The sequence below is a fragment of the Dermacentor andersoni genome, chromosome 10, assembly GCF_023375885.2.
Source record: "Dermacentor andersoni chromosome 10, qqDerAnde1_hic_scaffold, whole genome shotgun sequence".
NCBI lineage: Eukaryota > Metazoa > Arthropoda > Arachnida > Ixodida > Ixodidae > Dermacentor > Dermacentor andersoni.
Window position 1 is genome coordinate 52,452,927 of NC_092823.1, and position 21,784 is coordinate 52,474,710.

The window sequence follows — 21,784 nt, forward strand, 5'->3', positions numbered from 1 at the left end:
CATTTTTCATTTGTTCGCAAAGTTCTCAATTCTGTTCGCGCGTTCGTATTGGTGAACATTGCTTCAGCGTTTGTTTGTACGGTACTGGTTATTGATGAGGCACAGAAGGAAATGAAATCATATCGCAATATGCTTTCACTAAAATTTGTCGTCGGTTTTGCGAGTGCTTTATGACTTTTCAACGCGTTAACAAAACATTTCATAACGTTCAGGCAGAAGCTCGGAGAAATGACCAAGCTCGCACATGTAAAGGCGTGTTCCATGCAAGGGTTCACATGTATATATTCACTGTCGATAAAGCGCTTCAGCATCTTTCTTGAGCTTGAGCAGGATGCCCACACGGTATCCTGCTCAAGCTACCGTTGTTAAAGGGACGCTCTTTTTGAGAGCCTACAGAAGAAAGTCCTTGTATATACGTGCCTGAAGCAGTTTGTGCCGAAAGGATCAGCTACAACCTGCAAGAGCTTTACGCATTCTGCTTACATTTCTAAGAAACACGATACTGTTGGAGCAATGGCAAATGCCCTAGTAGGCATGAAAGGGACTCTGAGGTGGTGCAATTGCCGGGCACACCAGCGGTGGTACCACCACATTTTTTTTATTAGACCAAAGACGCAGGAATGAAACCGGTTAATAATAGACAACCTTACCACAGTTATCCGCGTCGTACTTGTTTCTGCGGACACTCTTCCTCACTATTCTTAGCCTCGACGACATGCATCACCTTCGCCTCCGTCACATCAATGCGTCGGCGTCTGACAGTTTGCGTAAATACGAACTGCTGTGTGCATTTCGACGTATAGCTTGTGAATGGTGTAGTGCGGGAACATAATCATGTCATAACATTAAAGTTGTAACCGCGTTCAGTTAAGTTATGCTGATAGTAAATATCAGCATAGTACCGTTTTTTGCTGAAGCTATGTTCAATTTGGCTTAATGAAACTGCGTAACGGTGATTTGCAGTTAATAATAAAGAAGCAAACATAGTATTCTGATATACCAAGTCAAGCTACCTACTAGCAATAAATAAATAAATAAATAAATAAATAAATAAATTCAATAAGGCAAGAAGAAATAGAAAGCACAAACACCTCCTCTTTAAAGAAACCCTTAGACAAGAGAGGCAATTTTTGGAGACAGCAGTGCTGGTAATTTAATACTCATGCGGGACCACCGCAGATAAGGGACCACTGCAGGCGCAATCACCCGCACTCGCCTGCATTCTTCTAAAGAAAATCAGAGACGTCTCTATGACCTCTTACCATCGAGACGCACACTTTCCTCCGGGTTCTCCGGTGCTTCTCTGGTCACCAAACCTCCACGCAGGGCATTCCGAAAGAAGCTACTATCACGTTAAACCGGTCCATACCGCGTGATGCGACAAGCGACTCCCGTCACATATCACATCGCCCCAACCGGGACCTGAGCGTCATCGTCAGCACCGAGTGGTATCGTTCGCGTAGCAAGGATCAAGCCCTAACTACCACACTCCTTCACCCACTGTCGCGTTGACGATGCATTGGGACGGTGCTTCTACCGCCAGGGGTCATGATACAGGTCCGCCAGAGATAAATACAGGCTGCTGTGAATTTCGGCACGTCCCAAGTTCCGCGAGGTCGATCTCACCGCTGCCTACCACTGTTGTGAAATTGGGGGTCCGTACGGCCAACCAAGGTTCCATGGATGGTGCCGCGCCAGGTGCCGGAAGAAAGAAGGGTTCCGAGCGACGTTGAAGAGAAAGAAAAACGATTATATTTAAAAAAAGGTACATGGTTCAGTTTTACAACACGGCGTCTTTGCATGTCTGAGCGTCTCCCTCTGCCCGAGCGTTTCTCTCTTCCACAGCTGTCCGGATTCACTTTTTATGCCCTTTTCCTCCCTCTTTCCCTCGTTGAGGGAATTCACTGGCCAATCACAAACGCCGAATCGTTCACCATCTCCATCGACCCTCACTGGTCTGCTACGTGCTGCTTCTGTCTTTAACGTGCTGCTCGTGGTGATTCAGTCTTCCACGTGTTACTTGGGTCTCCCACATGGCACACCTGTCTCCAACGTGGCGCACTGTGAGGCAACTGCGTGGTAAACCGTGAACCCGCGGTTGATATCTCCGGGAGGCCCGGTCAATGACCCTGTGATCGATTAGTGGCCTATTCGTGACGGTCAGGAGAGCGTCGCTGCTGTCCTGAAGCGAAGTGATTGATGAGGCGTGAACATCAATCGTGACAGTTGCGTGTCGCTGGTGGGGCATCCCCCGGTCTAATGGACTGTCACGCATAACAAGGCTCAGCGTGGTTGAATAGAAGCGGAGGGTGTGAATATCTGTCATTCGCCATTTAAATTCCGCTTACACTTAAACGTACCTTGTGGATAGCATCACGTCTGATTTTCACTGAACATTATAATAAATAAAATGTCTACGAATTGAAATGAAACCTCGTTTTGAATGCCGCGCATCAATGCGTGCATTTATATCATCTGCATATTTTCCCAATCTGTACGCCGGTTCATCTTGGACCGCATTGCGGTCTCCCGTATGTTTAGGGAACATCTGGCAGCCATGCATATGTCGGGACTAAGTACTGTGTATATAGGGAGCAACCTGTCCTGCATTTTGTCTTTCTACATTACAACACGTGCCTAGAGCTATATGTTGAGTACATTTAATCTTTTATGTCAGTATGCTATAGATTTTCCGAACCTGTACCGTTTTGTTTTAGGTTACAATATTTTAATATTACTATTACGTGAACAGGGGAAGCCATCTGCATTTTCAGGTGACTACGTCTCTCTATTATTACAGCAAAGTTGTATGTGATCAGTTTCCGGCCGATCCATGTCCGTAGACCAGAAACCGTGGGCCCATCCAAAAGATAGTGCAATACCGGGCCGACCCGCGGTGGAGGAGAAGCAAGCTTGAAGCACCCCGCCAACTTCCGAAAATAAGCTGAATATGTCTGAATACAACCCGCATCAGTTATTGTTAAGCTCAGAATAAATGCTACATTTGGACCCGCTTCGGCTATGTCTACGTTCGCACCACCCTCTCATTGTCGGTGTGCCAAGCGCTTGCGTAACTCCTTTCTTTTCCTTCCGTTCCCCCGTGGTGGTGGTCACGTCAAAACGTCAGGCTTGTCTAGTTTCCTCCGGCTCCCAAGGTCGGCGGTCCTGTCGTACACGCGAATTGACATAAATATCACGGCAAATGAGTCCGTACCCATGTTCAAAATTGTGTGCAACCTCTGGGTCATATATTAAACAGCTTCGATGGTCATCTACCTTCACAAAGTGGAATGGTTTAAGTTTTTTTAATTTGAATAAAATGAATTATCCATCCGGTGGTGTCTCAAAAATCCTTTAAGTGCCACTGCGTTCAGCTGATCACTTGCGTGATACCGCGGGTGATCTCGCACTTTTTCTCGATTTCCCGTCGTCGTAGTCATAGCCACGGTTCCGCTAATGGCTTTTCTTTTTTTTAACAGGCAATTTCAAGCCTTGTAACTACGCGCTTGAATAAATGTTCCCTCAAAGGCCAAGAGGACCGCATATCGCCTTCCTGAAGTACCTCACTGGAGGTACTTGAGGAAGCGTTATAAGCACAGCCTAGAGAGCCGACACTAAGTCAGGTAAACACTGCGCCTTTCAGAGGAACAGGTTGCCGCTTTGCACGCCGCTGACGACATGGCGCCATTTGCGAGAGCACTTAGGGGAATACCGATGCTCCCGCTGAGCGAATGGGAGCGGCGCTGAATATAGCGTAGCCTTAGTTACGTGCAGCGCATGTTTCAAGCGTACGGTGCCAAACTACCAGGGGAGAAATCTGCAGTATTACATATATAAGTAAACCGTGCGTGGAAGGTGCGGTCTCAATTTTTTTTGCAATTCAGGAAGTAGGTTCTTCTGGGCTCCGCTTGGCTAGAATTCAGAATTAGTGAGATGAAAGGCGTGTGCGTCAGCGGGAAAGCCGATATTTTCTACGTGTTTGCGTATTAGAGTACCGCCGTGTTTTCGGGCTTTGGTGCCTTTGCGTCCGCGTTCGCCTGTGCATCGTGCTTGGTAAGTGGCACTCAAGAGCAGTTAACTTGCAACCTGCCGAAGAATTTATATTCTGCGAACTATAATATTTGTTTCGTCGGGTGCATTAGAAGTGACAGAACATTTGTTTCGTACCTGAGTTTAGGAATGGTGGCACATTTCTTTAGACGTGAACTTTAGGAATGATGCCAACGTATTCCTTCTCGTGGTTGCTTATATAATCATCATCGGTATCGCCATAGTTCTTATGTCATTTTGGCCAGCATTGATAGATAGATAGATAGATAGATAGATAGATAGATAGATAGATAGATAGATAGATAGATAGATAGATAGATAGATAGATAGATAGATAGATAGATAGATAGATAGATAGATAGATAGATAGATAGATAGATAGATAGATAGATAGATAGATAGATAGATAGATAGATAGATAGATAGATAGATAGATAGATAGATAGATAGATAGATAGATAGATAGTATAATGAAAACTGGGGAGGTTTGATTGGTACCAAGTGGAGCCTGTAGCATGGTGAAAGCGATAATAAAAGAAATCGTACACACAGAACACACGACGGTTGGCCAATGCGCATAAAACCATAACACATACATAGCACAGCATAGAAAGTTGAAGTATTCCAATGCGTCCAGCGCGTCTCGGAAAAGTTAGAGCTACAGCTACAGAGCTGTGACACGCTACAGAGCTGCTAGCAGGCACGATCTGGTGACAGCCTAATATCAGGATGCAATGTTCAGAATGTGACATATGTCAGCGCGAGCCGTCAAACCTCGTGCCCATAATGTTGACAGAAGATGTAAGCCTTTAGCTGACTTCGTATACCTTAGACATCGCAAATACATTCGAACAACAGGAACATATTTCGGCCTACGAGGAGAGTTACTGAGGTGGCGTTGCTGTTAAGGTGTCGTTGCTGTAAACAAAATATATGGTTACAGTAACCTCTATATTCCGTTTTGGATTACTAGCCTTATAAAAGAATTGCTCTTGCATTGCCAATATGCGTATACTACTAAACGTTCAGTGCGTTGTGGCGTGGGATGACGTCTGTCCATTAGAAAAGTCTATAGTAATCCATATTACGCGACCTTGACACTGTGCATGTGCTCTGTATCGTGAAGTAAGGAAGGAAACTGGCCAATTGGTATTGAGTGCGTGCAGCTCACTACTGTCGAGGCAAGAAATGAACAAATTACGCAATATTTTCTGATCCAAGTAAATGTTCGGCAACGGGACACATTTCGTGTATGCTCGCTGTTCGAGTAACACATTTGTTTTAGTAATATTTGAGACACAAAATAAATATGTCCTTTTTAACCGACTCTTTCTGCCACAGGCTCAAATATTCGCCACTGGATAGACGTGGAGTACTCGTATATCGGTATCTAAATTGGTTTTCAAAAGCAGGACAACTGGGAGGCGTCACGCAGTGCATGATGCGAGTTGTGCTAGTACTGTCACTTCCCATTACATCAGTATATGTGGCACATCAAAAACAATTGTGTTTCATGCTATTGTTGAGCGTTTGCATGTACTTTGAGTTCTGTTGTTGTACTTATACTGTCTTCAGAGCGAGAAAAGAAAACAGAGACAAAGCTTTAAACTTACCTCTAATTGAGCACGTTATATATGGGCTGCGTGAGTTCAGAACGTCAATATAGCTTTCAAATACAGTCGAAGACCATAATTTTATGTACTGTTTGTGTCAGTTTGTTTCTTTCCGGACAGCTCTCTTCACTGTTCTAATGAGTCAATTATTTTACATCAATTTCTTTTTCTACCGCATATGTTACACCTTTCGATAGCTTCTGGAACACATAAGATTTCTAAACATTCTCTATTTTTCTCAAATCCAATGTTGGTTTACTTTCGCGACATATATTTGTGTTGCCTCGTTGCCGAGGAAATTCGCGCGTTCTTTCTTCAATACGTGACCAAGCTATCTTATCATTTATTCACGGTCCTTGACACTGCTGTGGCTAATTTAGATTTATTCACTACAAGATGATCGCTTTGCTTACACACTGAAGAGAAAAGCGCTTTTTTTTAATTTCGAAACGCACATCATTGCATCAGCAGTAAACAAACGACCACAGTTACAGGCATGTTGCGATAAAATCAATCACGCCTTCGTAAAAGCGTCCGCCCTCCTCTTTGGCCGCTATGTTCTTAAAAGTGGGATAACACGTCAGAGATTCTTCGTCTTCATTTTTCGCACGAGTTTCGCGAGTGATCTTTAAAGTCACGCAGTTAATATAAGCATAACTGTCACGACAACTGTACAGTTGGTAGCATGCGATTAAGAGTATAGGCTACCGGGATTTCGGCCCGTACCTGTATTTCAGGGAACTGCACGGAAAGAGTCCCGAATATAAGGAGCTCGTGAGGGACTCCATCAAGGGCACGGGCGAACGCAGTTACCGCCAAGCGCGTAACGACCCTCGCGGGAGAACAACAGCCGGCCCGGCCCGTTAGCGCCTGCCCTCCCTAAGGAACAGCGAACTTTCGCACAGTGGCTGAAACATTCAGACATTTACGGCGCATGTCAGAGCTGGAAAAGTGAGCCGAGATTTCAATTGAAAGGAGACAGGTGTTGCCGTACAGCGCGAGCTGTTACTCTGTAAACAGAGTTTTACTGAAGGTATTTAACCCTGTGTAATGACCCGCCGCGGTAGCATAGTGGCTCTGGAGTCACTTTGCAAAGCGAAAGGCCTCGGGTGTGTCTTGCGGTCGCGGCGTGTTGCATTTCGGTGGAAAACTGAAAAAAAAATAAAAAAGAATAGAAAGAAAAAAGAAACCACTCGCGCATCGTGCGCACAATAAAAAAAAATAGCAGGGTGGTCGAAATAAATCCACAGTCCTCTACTACGGTGTGTCTCGTAATGATACTGTGGTTTTGGCACGTAATATTGCAAAACTTAATTTCTTTAATCTTGTAATGGAAAGCACAGTTGCATATCACGAAAAATCATTTACTTTTTCACCTTTGTTTTGTGGCCATGGAAAGTTCAACTCTACAAAAATAAATAAATACGTAAAGAACGGTTGTTCGAATGGTAGCGTAATTAGCACAGTGATTGATTACTTTGCCTGGAGACCTATCCACCACGGATGACTTGCTCGGTGAATGCATGAAATTGCCTACTCGTAAACACACACGCACGCAGGGTGCATAACTACAAGCACGAGCGTACAAAAACGAGCATCTAGACCTTCCGGGATAATTCAGTGTCCCGGATGAAGGACTAATAACATCCCCTTCGTTGTGCGCAAAGCAATTAGCAGCTCTGCTCTCCAATGGTCCAATATTCGGTCGTAACACTTCAACATCTGGCAAGTAAAGTTGAAGCAAATTTTCCGACTGCTTCTCCGGCCGCAAAATGCATGCGCACGCAAAAAATACGATGCAAGTCATCGCCCTGATACAGCACTCACACTTGCACAATATAGGAATTGCACCATTTGCAGTTCGTGTTAGAAGTAGTTTGCGCAGGAGTCGCTTAAACGAATACGGTGTAGACATGTGCGCTTACCCCTGGAAAGGCCATTCAGCAAATTAAAATTGCATTTTGAGTCAATGATCCATATTATTGATGTGCATCACGTTGACAGGTCCATGAAACAGCAATAGCAAGAGTTGATGCGCGATTTTTCGGAGAGTGGATCAGGCTCCAGTTGCAACGAGCCGTCATTCACTGCTCCGGCAGCCCAGCAGACGCACACTTGCCAGAACAACGCTGTGAAAGCGTTCAATGTAGCGTACTGAAAAATTGCCACAAACATGAGCTTGTGGAGAAACATCCCGGATATGGAATTTGCCTCACGCTTTATGTTTGGGAACCAAATGTACTGGAATCTTTGCTGTTTGTTAGAAATCGCCAAGTCTGTTTCTGTTGCCGAACGCCGAAAAAGCTACGGAAGGTTAGTCATACACAGCTTTCGCTGCAAAGAACACTTGCGCAGTGAGAAACATATACAACTAAGTTCCTCCATAATCCCAGATTCAAAGCAGGTTGTCTGTACATAGTCCATCGTAGTAAAATACTAGATAACTGATTCTTAGCAAGCAAAATTGAGCAATACGGTATCTAGCAGCATACAGAAGAAACAAACAATTGTGAGGCCAACTTTTTTGTTGGTGCCTGAGCCTACCCTTGTGTAAACGTGGCCGTGTGCCCTTTGGGAGGTCCCGACTATAGTACACAGGACTTTCCGATCATGCCAATCAGAACTTTCTCCTATGTCCATAAACCCGTGCTTTCTGGCAAAACAAGGAGGGACAGACACGTAAATCCCAACGACGTTTCAGCCATGACGATGATTACTTTTAATGGCATCCCCTTTGAAATAGGCCGGCGAAAAAGTGTCATCTACGCTAATTGTGCTGGTGATATCTTACTACACCTTATTGCTGCGGAGCATTTTCACTATCTCTACTTTATCTTCTTTCTGCAATTATACTTATGTCTATAACGATCACGCCCCATCCCTTGGCTGCTTTTTTTTTTCTATCAATAAACGTTCGCTGCTTATCTCGACCCCTCACCAGGTAATGCTTCCGTTAGCTTTGAACCACAGTGGTTCTGAAAGGTGGAGATTCTGTACAGTTCTGCCTGGTTGAATATCATGAACTTCCATCGCGGTGTGCAGAGGAAGTAATCTGATCTCTGAAAGAAGCATTCATATAATCACAGCTTTCTTTCTTTTTCCCCGTCCTATAGTAATGAGATTCTTCGAAATGAGCGTGACAGTAGCCATATATGAGATATACCTGGTGTTCCTATATATGATGATAGAGATACGGATCCAAACGCTTGTCCTACGGCAGCCACTATAATCCCCGTGCTAGTAGCCTCTGGATTTTATATTATTATTATTTTATTACGGCAAAAGGGTCCAATCAAAGTGGGAAGAAGCAAAAATTGCGGTTTAACATTGTTCAGATGAAATATATATATTTTTAAATTTCTCTAAGTTATTCTTCGCATAGCCTTTATGTTTGTTTTGCCAGTGTGTTGCAAATTTCTTGTCTCTTGTTTTCTTTTCTATCTCTCAAATACACATTTCGGGTCTACCAAATTTAAATATACATCTCAGGTAACACAACCTAGCAACTAATCCATTTGTGGGCATTCTTCTGTTGAAGAAGCCGCCGTTCTTCGCCGTTATCATGTGTAGCCTACTTCGCGTTCGATGCTCAGACATTTTCGCGAGACACCGCTAAGCGTTATACGAACGTCTTAACATTATACGTCTGCCGCACAATCAGATATCGCGCGCCGCCTTTGTTGCATCACTACACCGCGCTCGTCAGCCGCGGGCCCAAAGTGTTCCACCTGGACCGCGGCGGGCGAAGCTAGGAAACGCACCGCGTCTCCCCTCTCTCTAATCGCGCCCAAGGCTGGAGCCCGTCTCTCGCCGCCCGTGGCCCGATCGGAATTCCCCCAAGGGCGCCAGGAAGCCCTCTACGAGTCGCCCGGGGCTTATTTTGACTGCGCCGGCGCTGAAGCGCCCAGCAGTGCGGGCTACGCGGGAGAGAGAGAGAGACACTGCCCCGTCTTCCGGAGCTCGGGTGTACAGGTATAAAAACCAAGAGCACTGTGGGCGTCGTCGTCTCCAAAGGCACCGATTTTCCTCTCCCGCGAGTCTTTGCGAACTCTTTCGCGCGACGCAGACCGGCCCCGAGTCAAGACGCTCCCCTCGGAGCCCACAGCTATTCCGGGCCCCCCCTCCCCAGCAAGCGTGGGCTGCCTGGCTGGAACCACAGTTCGCAGCGGAGCGCGGGTCCCCGTACGTCTCTGTGGGCCTGAATGTATGCTTGTGTGTTTGCGAGCTATGCGGCAGCTGCGAAGTGTCCGCAGGGTGGAGACGTGGCTTCAGCGGGACATCTTCACTGCGGCGTCTGAGGAGACACGTCATAGTCGGCCCCGCTGAGAACTGCGAGAGGCATTTCATTGTGCGCGTGCAACGGGGGGTCTCGCCGTCGCGTATAGGGCTGCTTGAATGAATCACGCAGCCAAGTTTGTTTGCTCGTTTTCTTTTTTCCGGAGTTTTCGTTGTAGGGACCGTCCGTGTAGTACCCGTCGAGTAATCGGTGTATTATACTTACGAAATAGTGCGCATTGATGAAACGAGGGGATGCATTCATTGCAGCACTGTTTAGTGCACTGAAACGAATGAATGATGAAAGAAACCGTTTTTTCGTTGACATCACTGCTGGGTTCGAAACCGAGCATTGAATCTGTCTGCGCCAGCACGTGTGATCAGTTACGGGAATGATCTGCCCAACGGTATTACTAACAAGTTCAGTTCCCACACGCAATATTAGGCACCTGAAGCACTATGCACGGCATAGTACATAATATTACGTACTTTCACATTAAGCTATAACACAGAAAGTTTTTCTGTACAATTGCAAACTGCATGAGAATTAATAAGCTTTTTTTCTTGATGCATCGAACATTTGTATATTGTCTCGTTCTCTTTTCGCAACGTTCTTATTTGCTCTGTTTTAACATCAATGTTCTGCTTTGCATCTCGCAGTATTCCTAATAGCCGGCCGTGAATAATAGGTGAATAAATAGCTAAACAATTAGGAATGCTTTTATCGCCACATGCGACATTAAATCAATGTCGTGATTATTTTCGCAAGCTGCTACCGGAAAAGTAGGTGATATTACAGACTCTGCTGGCAGAACCAGAATCGCAGCTTTAGTGTAATCCCCAACATGAAGCCATAGTAATACAAAACGCAAGAATATCCAGAGAAGCTAAGAATGGGGCTAAAGTAGCGATGAGTGCAATACCTTATTCTGGTGCGGCGACGATTAGAGTAGCCAAAAAATACTGAATTATTAGTTAGAGGAGCTACACAATAATCTGCTTCATAGCAAGTGAGTGCAATGGATAACCAGTGCAATATATATATATATATATATATATTATAATACCGAGACCGATCAAGTTGTCCAGCGCTGTTTATTCCACCAAAGGCAACGCCCCCAGCTCACGCGCGAAGAAGTCGAAGAACAGTGAAGATGATGATGGCTATGTACAAATGAAAACGACGAAGTACGTTAATAGTGCTTACACTAACTTCCCCCCGTCATGGAAGCGGCCAGCCTGGCCGCAGATTAGAGATTATCTAAACGGGGAGTGAAGGGCTTCATCCGCGAGACGTGAACAATTTCAGCATTCCGGCGGCGCCGGTCAGTGACGGAGTGTACTGGGCGAACGAGATAGTTCACTGCAGATGTTTGCTGCACAACGGTGTATGGGCCAATGTAGCGTGGAAGGAACTTCTCACAGAGGCCTGGGGTGCGGACTGGAGTCCAAAGCAGGACTTGGTCTCCAGGGTGAAAACGTAGGTCACGGCGTTTGTTGTCGCAGTAACGCTTGCGCTCAGCTTGGGTAGCTTCTGTGCTTTGCCGGGCGATTTGACGGCAATGTGCAACTCGGGCAGCGAAATCTTCCGGAAGCGACGCGTTAGGCGAAGAAGGTGCGAAAAATAGTTCTCTGTCGAATATGGTGGAAGGAGATCGTCCATACACAAGGAAGAAAGGGCTGTAGCCGGTAGTTCGTTGAATAGCAGTGTTATATGCGAATGTCACAAAAGGAAGAATTTTATCCCAGTCAGTGTGGTCAGGACGGATGTACATGGAAATCATGTCAGACAGCGTACGGTGGAAGCGCTCAGTAAGGCCATTGGTTTGCGGATGATAAGTGGACGTAGATTTGTGGACGGTATTAGTGGCTCGAAGAACTTCCTCGAGGACTTGTAAATGAACGCCTTGCCACGGTCACTGAGAAGAACGCGAGGAGCCCCATGGCGCAAGACGATGGCGCGCAAGAAAAAGTCGGCGACCTCAGAAGCGGTGCCGGATCGCAGAGGGGCAGTCTCGGCATATCTTGTTAAATGGTCGACCGAAGTGACAATCCAACGGTGACCGGAGGGTGTCAACGGCAAGGGACCATATAAATCAATGCCAACAAATTCAAAAGGTGCGTCCGGGCAAGGGAGAGGTTGTAGTAAACCGGCAGGAGGGGATGTCGAGCGTTTGCGGTGCTGACATGACGCACAAGAGGCAATGTATTTGGCCACCGTTGAGGATAGGCCAGGCCAGAAGCAGCGGGTCTTTATGCGGTCGTATGTCTTGTGGAAGCCTAAGTGGCCAGCCGATACATCGTCGTGAAGTGCCTCTAATACCCGCAAACGAAGGCAGCGAGGTAGAACTGGGACCCACCGGTGACCTGTTGGGTGGTAAATGTAGCGGTGTAGCACGCCACCTTGAAGGCGGAATTGTCGAAGTTGGCGTCGCAAGCGGCTGTTGGGCGGTTCGGCGAACCCACTAAGGCGATCCATGAGAGCTCGACAGTAGGAGTCGGCCCGCTGAAGCGAGACGAAATCAGAGCGTGATGAAAGCGTAACTTGGTCCAGGGATGTTATCGAGAGTTGGTGAGAGGCAGGCGTAGCATCGGAACGACGTGGTTGGGAAGACGACGGCGCGTTACCTGGAGAGAGTGAGAGTGGGCAGCGAGACAATGCGTCTGCATCATGATGGTGTTTTCCAGACTTGTACGTTATAGTGAAGTCATATTCCTGCAAGCGGAGTATCCAGCGTCCTAAGCGTCCTGACATGTTTTTCATTGATGACAGCCAACACAGAGCATGATGGTCGGTGACGATGGTGAAGTGGCGGCCGTAAAGGTATGGGCGAAATTTCTGAATCGACCAAACGATAGCCAGGCACTCTTGCTCTGTAATGGTGTAGTTCCGCTCAGCTGGAGAAAGTGTTCGGCTGGCATATGCTATGACTTGCTCTTTAGATGCTGTATTACGTTGCAGAAGTACTGCGCCAATACCTTGTGCGCTTGCGTCAGTATGGAGTATGGTGGGGGCACGATTATCGAAGTGGCGAAGCACTGGTCCGGAAGTAAGATGCCGCTTAAGAGCTTGAAAAGCCGACTCGCAGTCGCTAGTCCACGTGAAAGAGGCACCGGTAACCAGTAGCTTGTGTAGAGGAGCTGCTATTGCTGCGAAGTTGCGTATAAACCTACGAAAATATGACGCCAAGCCGAGGAAACTACGTAGATCTTTCTGTTGCTGGGGGCGAGGAAACTGAAGAACGGCACTAATCTTGTCGGGGTCAGGCTGGATGCCATCTTTTGAGACGACGTGACCCAATACTTTTATTGTTTTGGTTGCAAATTTGCATTTTTTTGTATTGATCTGGAGACCAGCATTCGCAAGGCACTTGAGAACTTCGTCTAATCGTTGAAGATGTTGGCTGAAGTCAGACGAAAAGATGACAATATCGTCCAGATAACAGAGGCATGTCTTCCATTTTAGACCACGAAGTACGTTGTCTATCATGCGCTCAAATGTGGCAGGAGCATTGCAAAGGCCAAAAGGCATCACGTTAAATTCATAAAGGCCATCCGGTGTAGCGAATGCGGTCTTTTCTTTGTCAGTCTCGTTCATCGGAATTTGCCAATATCCTGATCGAAGATCAATGCTGGAGAAATACTCCGCCCCTTGTAGTGTGTCCAAAGCGTCGTCAATTCGAGGTATTGGATATACGGCCTTGCGTGTGATCTTATTGAGCGCTCGATAATCCACGCAAAAGCGAACTGAGCCATCTTTCTTCTTTACCAGGACCACGGGAGACGCCCATGGGCTAGATGAAGGTCGTATTATCTTCCGCGCAAGCTTGTCAGCGACCTGTTGTTCAATGACCTTTCGTTCGGACGGCGATACACGATAGGGGCGTCGTCGTATTATAGCGGAACCTTCGGTTTCGATACGGTGTGTAGCCGCAGGAGTTTGGCTCAACACAGAGGAACAGCTATCGAAACAGGCTTTGTGTTTTGCCAAGACCACCATTAAGGCTTCGGACTGCGCGGCTGTTAGGTCAGAACCAAGAACGGCTGGAGGAGGGAAAGAATCATCCAAACCTGAGGTTGGTGCTGGCGATGAAGAAGGGCAAAGCGTGACTAGAGAGATTGGTTGAGTGTCGGCGAGGGTTGCCACAGTCATCCCTTTGGGCAGCATCACAGGATCTGGGGTCGTGTTGCAAGCAGACAGAAGGGCGCGGCCGCGTGAAAACCGGACGAGACAGGTGGCAATGAGAATTCCGCGAGAAGTACAGCGGGAAGAAGGGGCGACTAGGGCGTCTCCGTCGGCGATCTGACTGGACGTTACGGCTACAACGTCTTCGTGACCAGGACGCAGGACGTAGTCTGAAGCGAGGACCAAGTTCACGCATGAAAGTGAAGAGTCCGCAACAGGTTCAAGCTCTGTATCTGTGATGTGGACAACTTCTTCTCGACATGAAATGACGGCTGAAGCAGAATGTAGGAAGTCCCAACCAAGTATAAGTTCATGGATACACGTTGGAAGGATGATAAACTCGATGTGGTGGCGTATGCCGTCGATGAGAACACGAGCAGTACACTGTCCGTCAGGGTGAATGAATGCATTATTAGCGCCACGCAAAATAGGTCCAAGATAAGGCGTTTTTACTTTACGGAGCCGGGAACACAGATCACTCCGAAGAACAGAAACGGCGGCACCGGTATCGATGAGAGCTGATGCGGGAACACCTTCGACAGTCACAGAAAGCATGTTGGCCGGGCGAACAGGAGGAATTTTTGAAGACCGATAAGAAGCAGTTTCCCCTCCAAAAACTGCAACAGTTAGTTTTCCGAGTGCTGGTCGACAAAATGGGAAGTGGGACGAAGTGGTGATGTAGAGCGCCGGTAAGGGGATGGAGAACGACGTCTGGCCGAACGGGAACTATGAGGCAGATTGGGAGCAGCTGGTGGAGACGGAGAACGCTGTTGAGGGAATGAGTGCGGTCCGGGATAGTAGTCGTCTGATCGGCGAGTGCGGTCTCTTTCGTGCTCAGCATAGCCTCGCCTTTCATCCTGCTGGCGCCGGCGGCAGAAGCGAGATATATGGCCGCGTATGCCACAGTAAAAACAAACCGGACGAGGTGGACGCCACTGAGGGTACGATGGCGCAGCAAGTGCTCTGGTTCCCATCGAAGCCAAATGGTCATAGGAAACGCCAGTAGGCACGGAAGTCACGGTAGGGGTGGGTAGCGAAACAACATCCGCGTAGGTAGGGGTGGAGCGCGCTACCGGCGCAAGATGCGTCGTGGGTGTAGTCATCGCTGTCAACTCCTGCTTTACGACCTCGCGCAAGTCGAAGGTGGGGGTTGGTGCGCAGGCAGCAGGGGGACGCTTTAGGTCTTGTAGTTGAAGCTCCTCGCGGATGATGGTGCGGATAAGAGCACGTAGATCTGGAGAATGAGCAACCTGAGGATCGCTGCTGTCATGTGGAAGACGAATAGACTGCAGCTCGTCGAGGCGTTGACACGTTGAAGTGATGTCTTGGACAGAAGCCGGATTTTGCACGATTAAGGCGTTGAACGCGACAGGCCCAATGCCTTTTAAGATGTGGCGAACGCGTTCGGCTTCCGTCATGCTAGGATTCGCACGGCGGCACAGAGCCAAGACATCCTCTATGTATGAGGTGTAAGACGCTTGGGGAAGTTGGCGGCGCGTTCCCAGCTTCTTTTTGGCGACTTCTGCACGGCCAGACGAGGAAGCGAAGATTTGCCGCAGCTTCGAGGTAAACGTGGTCCAATCCGCGATGTCGGTTTCGTGGTTGAAATACCACGTCTTTGCAACACCGGTCAAGTAGAAGGCGACGTGCCTCAATTTCTGGGTGTCGTTCCACTTGTTTCAAGAACTCACGCGGTCGTAGTGGTCGATCCAATCGTCTACGTCATCACCGCGGAGTCCCGCAAAGACAGGGGGATCGCGCTGAGGGCTCGTCACAGTCCAAGAGGGCGCCGCAGGTGGGGTCGTCTGTGTGGTAGGGTTTGAGGCGCCGGAAGGGCCGGGGTCGGAAGTGTCCATTGTTGTAGGGGTAGTTGGGTGCAGGCGGCGACCGGAACGGAGCTCCAGGGAGGACGGGAACGCGAGAGGACGTCGGGATCTTGACGTACCTCCACCACTTTATAATACCGAGACCGATCAAGTTGTCCAGCGCTGTTTATTCCACCAAAGGCAACGCCCCCAGCTCACGCGCGAAGAAGTCGAAGAACAGTGAAGATGATGATGGCTATGTACAAATGAAAACGACGAAGTACGTTAATAGTGCTTACAATATATATATATATATATATACTACTCGGCTACATCACGGATCTCGCCGCGCTCAGTAAGGCGAGGTCTGGGATGTGGCCGAGTAACGATATTTCCTTATGGTATTCAAGATGTGGCGTTCCGCGATAGGTATGAGATAAGGCCGTCCAAATGCAGATCACTTATACGAAGGACCCAGCTTATACTCTTCGTCGGCTTGATTCGGCTGGTCTACACGACAAATACAGCTTACGGCAAATGAAGTAGTCATACATCGAGCGCGAAATACTAAACAGCCTGCTGAGGCCAGGCATTGAAAATAATGGCGAGTACTACATAGCACGCTGACAAGAGTACAAAAATTACAGGCTTTACAATTTAGCAGAGGTGTATGGACGACATACATGTTTTACGTTCATTTACTTATATAAGTTTGACACATACACCTATTTAACGTGATTTAATGAGGGACATAAAATTGGGTATCATCAAATTAAGGCCTAAAGCAGTTGCACTGGGATCACTGTTACGGCTACGGACGTTACGATTGCGCCATTACCAGTAGCGCAGAAAAATGATGAATGAAGTCGACTTGATGGCGAGTGCGGGTAGCTGGCGAAAGTCAAAGTGGAACAGATTTTTATGCTCATCGACACCGGTCTCTTCAGTAATGTTTCGAGTGTGTGCCAGTGTGGTGCTTGTGGTGCTTGAAGGTATGTTCAACAAACACTTCGCTCGACACACCTAGCGCTATACTTCTTCCTTTTCGCAGAAACGTTTATGTCGCTACTTCGTCGGTCGTTGACCACCACTAGAGATCACCAGTCTTGGTGTGAACAAAACTGTAATATGAAATCTGACTGCAACAAAAGAGCGTGGCGATTGAAAACAAAAATACGCTCTTGACCTAGGTGGGGAGTACCGGAGCTTAATAAATGTTAGATGCTGTTGCTTAGCTTTAAAATGATTGATAAATCAATAAACAACATTGTATTAGGAAACGCGGTTTTTTCGTTTTCGTTCTGAACGACCGACTATAATTTAGTCGATTGAAATTGAAGCACAACTTTCTACCAAAGAGATGTTTATTCCTATTTTGGTCGAACAGCATTAAATGTATGCAGAGCGCTATCGCTATTATCAGATGCCCGATATTATTCGACAAAACACCGTTAGGGGAACTTTCTTGAAGATATGTAGGTTTATGTGTGGAACATACGCGATTAAGGCTATAGTAAATAACTTGCGTGCGATTGCACTTAATTTTGCTAGAGGGTCAACAATTTCATTTTATAATCTTTTGTGTCACCTTGTATATAGGGTATCACATAGACGATCCTTGTTTGAGCTACAAGTGAACTGAAAGTGACTGCTCTTTATTACTTATTCACATTACTTAGTATACAAATTGTGTGCGTTGTGACGTACAATACACAATCTTGAACTTTATGCAAACTATGCGCGAGCGCGTTGCGACATTTAATTTGTTTTTATTCGATTATTCTATCTAGTTTGTTTTTGCGTTTGAGCGAGCCTATTTTTGCTATGCACTGTCTGTATAGTTTGCTCGTATGAAAGACTGAGCTTGCCTATCACTGCTGTGTGCTGGTTGCCCGAGAGAGAATGAGCAGCGGACGCCACCTACGATACCAAGCTCACCTATACGCACCCACTGAATAAAACCAATTGCGGTAATCCGATAGGCTGTACTTATACCCAACGGGCATTCATTTGAAAAAAGGATAATGAGCACAATGCCAATGAGCAACGCGGCATATCAGCAGCTGATTATAATATGCGAGCGATGTTCAGTTTAATAACTTACAGAAGTGGGTAAAAAAATTACTTACCCTATCAGACTCTCAAGCGCCATGCAAAAGCTACCTCAGGGGACGAGTATGGACCGCCGCCTATAGTATTATACGAGGCATAAAACCCCGAGACAGATTCCACCTTTTATGGGTACTCAGTAATGAGGGAATCAGGGGAAACGGAGGGGGTGACAGAGTAGCTCGTGCGCATGCTACAGACCACGGGTGCTCACAGGACGCCTCTTACGACTTGATCCCGATTGACCAGAACTGCTCTGCAATTTTAAACTATCACAGAGGAAATAGAATGAAACTACCACCCCTAGATAAGAACCTCAGTAAGGAACAACAGGTTATATGGAGAAAGCTATACGGACACATGCCCGTAGTGCGGGGCCACGCCATCCTTAGACCACATCTCATGGGCATGCATGGCATATACACAAAAGACAAACACAGAAATTACGGAGCATACACAATGGGAGGCGGCGCTGTCCAGTTCACAGGAAGAAGTCCAAAGGGCCTTCTTCCGACAAGCAGGACGGCGCGCGGAATCCAGTGGGCCCTTTTCTAGGGGCTCCATCCATTGAGCGTTTTATTCTTCAATACAGTTGTTCTTCTTCTCCTTATTCACCGGAGGTAAAAGCACTTTGGGGAAAAATGTCGCAGACGTGATGACATAATTCATTCACAGGTAGTGTTCGAAATGCCTTGCTGGAAATTTTAAGCCCATGTCATTCGTATACGCAAAAATGCTGAACCTGCAAAAGTTATTGTCGGATCGTGGCACTCGAATGCTTATTCCTTATCAAGGACCCGCTTGCCAAATAAACGTCACCTCCAATCCTTACCACGCATGCGCACAATGCATACATGCAATGAACATATGGTGTTCCTTGCTGCGGGCTTAGGACGCAGTGCATTTAGGAGGGCTTCACTACGACAATGTCCTGTTGCTAAACCTTTGTAATAAACGCGTAGCAGAAGTGGGTGCATACGAGTAACCTGCAGAGCTGAGCAGTTCCTCCTACAGTGTTCCACTCGAGACATTCGAAGCGTGAACATCAACAAGCGAGGGTGAAACAATACAGGGCCAGCAACTATTCTCGCCCGTGGCTTGGACGCTTGCCATGGTCCGTCTGCAAACACTCGAAGCCAAATCGTGTCTCCTTCGAGCATCTTCCAAGTCCCCAGCGTGTCGCTAAGCGCAGGGAATATATTTACCTCCCGAGCCTTGAGCGTAAGAGTTTTTTTTCTGTCCTACAAGAGCTACGCAGCTTCGCATACTGACCAATGCGGTAATACGAGAAAACTAACAATGCACAGAAATAATGAATTACTAAAAGCGCTTTGAGCTGATACCAAGCCAGTGAATTCACTAAAGGAGACATCTGCGTGTAGTTATGTGACACTCACAAATATCCTTATTCAAGCTTCAATGTCTTCAGCAGACGCCACTAGACATTGGCGTAAACATATCGCGCACTGGAATGTTCCTTCTGTAAAACTTTTAAAAAGCAATATCATGTAGCAGATCCCGGAAGCTAATGCTCACTTCGGTGAAATCAAGAAGAGTTTTCGACTTTGTGAATACTGAACGCTTCAGTTGTAAAGGAAAGTTCTGGCGTCAGGAGAAGTTGCACATGCAGTATCTTGAAGTATGCCGTCTCTTCGTGCGATCTTTTTGACTTTCTCTGTATTGCCGCCCTCTTTCTTTTTTTGTCAAAGAAACGGATCACCAGGTGGGTCGGTTCACTCGGTTTACATCACACATCTATACGCGCACAGGTAGCTGTCGGCACCACCTCTTCCAACGGATTTGTCACTTACCGTGCGGAGGAATGACACGTCGTCCTGTTCGGACGACCCTTCGGCGTCCCCCATGGCTGGTTAGGCCTAGCTGCGTGCCGCCGTGTCGCAACGCTGACAAACAACACCGGCACTGGAGAAGGGTCAAAAAAAAAAAAGAAAGAACGAAAAAGCCGCCGGACACCGACACGCACTTTCACGCCGCCGCCGGGTCAGCCAGGCTTGCTCCTCGCCCGTAAAAGGAGGAAAGGAAAAAAAAGAAAGAAGGGGAGCAACGGGTGCTGCTTCCCGCGGTAACCTTATTCACCGCCTCCTCCTCCCCCACCACAACGAACAGCACACCACCCTTTCCCCTCCTCGAGCGACCGACCGGCCGGCAAGTCGATGAGACGACGTCGTTGTTCTCTCCTTACGGTATTCTTCCCGCGGGCCGCTCCATTCGCCGTGCGTCGAGGTTCGGAGCGCGGGCACGTCCGGCGCGCTCTGACACCGAGCGCACGCTGCTCGCGCTGCTGGCCGGGCCGTGGCTGGCGGGGCTGCCGCCTTCGATCGCCGGCGAGCGCCCTCGCAAACGCGGAGCTTGGAAGCGGGGGGGCCTGCTGCGGCAGCGGCGGCGCCTTGATCACTTGGCGACTTGCTCCCCCAGCTCTGGCAGGCACCGCGGGGTCTTTTTTTATCTCGCCGGCCCGGGATCGCTTCGCATGCGGTCGCAGGTTGCTCTTCCGAGCAGCCTACCGTGGGCGTGTTGAGCGGAATTGCAATGTTTTTGAGCGACGAGGGTAGAGGGCGCCAGGGAACGAGGGAACCCTCCAGAAGCGCTGCACTCTAAGAAAAGTTTACACCCATTGAGTCGTGTATCTTGCCACACAACGATAAACGTCATCCGTCTCGTCCGCATTTCCTTTCTTTAACGCGGCGAGCCCGGTACTTCCCAGCAACGAACGGCATGCGCGTTATCAGCATGACATAGCATTGCCGACAGGAAAGTAGCGGGCGCGGCGTTTTCAAGAAAGGAAACGCAAGCAAGGCAGATGACGATTATTGTTGTGCGGCAGATATACACCCCAAAGGGTGTAAACTTTTTTTAGGGTGTGGGGTTCAGCCTTGATGGGAGCGTTGACTCGTACAGTGAAGCAGTGTGGTGGAAGGCCTCGGCACAACATGTGTTGAGGTACGGGTGATGAGGGTATTTGTTCAAAAAAAGAAAACAAGGATGCTGGGAAAACACGAGGTCTGAATTGCTCACTGGCACTCATAACTTTCTCTAAACGATATTAGCGAGAAAAACGGCAACCGAGAGGCGCAATTTTTTGTTAGTCACAGCCATATTGTCACGTGGCGGTGACGGTCGAGAACGTAGTAGCAAAACTGTGAATGGCGAAACTAACTCTTTACTGGGCGAACCTGTGCCCAGAAAAAGAGGCTACGCTCAAAGCACAACGATAGCGGCGAACACACACCGCGGCGATCGTCGAAAATCTGAACACGCGGGTCAAGCGCGTTGGCTTTTATACAGGAGTCATAGAATGTTCCAGAATAATCGCCGGTGCTTGCGTGTCTTCCCGGAAGTATGCTACCCAATTTGCTTCGCGCACGCAATTAGATTACACACGGTTCGGCGACAACATATAGCGGATAGAACCATGGATAACATTTGAGAAACTTCCGATACATAACGGGCGCTTCCTGCGCTTAGCCATAACATTTATTAGACGTGAAAAGCGGTCAGGCAAGAACGGTAAACAAGTACACATGTCAATGTGAAGCCAACAGACTATAAGCCAAGGAAAATGTAGCGAGAAGTAGCTGCGGGTTTAGTTAAAAGGTAGGAATATTAAGGAAAAGCTGAATGAATGTGGGCGATGATACAACTCGACAGCGGTGCGTGCCAAACCCACTTCTTTCGCATTCTTCGTGCGATGCTCAACCGTCTGAGCTGCGGCAACGGCTGTTTCT

General features: G+C 47.7%; 1 protein-coding gene and 1 pseudogene across 6 annotated transcripts in view; both read right to left on the bottom strand.

Moving 5' to 3' along the window:
• The window catches only part of RyR (Ryanodine receptor), a 314,977-nt gene extending 294,587 nt beyond the window's left edge, over nt 1–20,390 (bottom strand). For 4 of the 6 annotated variants that reach the window (XM_055062325.2, XM_055062323.2, XM_055062324.2 and 1 more), the window contains exon 1: nt 19,850–20,390. In XM_055062325.2, the coding sequence (XP_054918300.2) occupies nt 19,850–19,903 (54 nt within the window). In that variant the 5' untranslated portion in view covers nt 19,904–20,390. The remainder of the gene's footprint in view (nt 1–19,849) is intronic. The other 2 variants (XM_072284846.1, XM_055062322.2) reach the window with 1 other exon arrangement.
• LOC126546455 (U2 spliceosomal RNA) lies at nt 2,849–3,023 on the bottom strand (annotated as a pseudogene).
• Nucleotides 20,391–21,784: the final 1,394 nt, after the last annotated feature.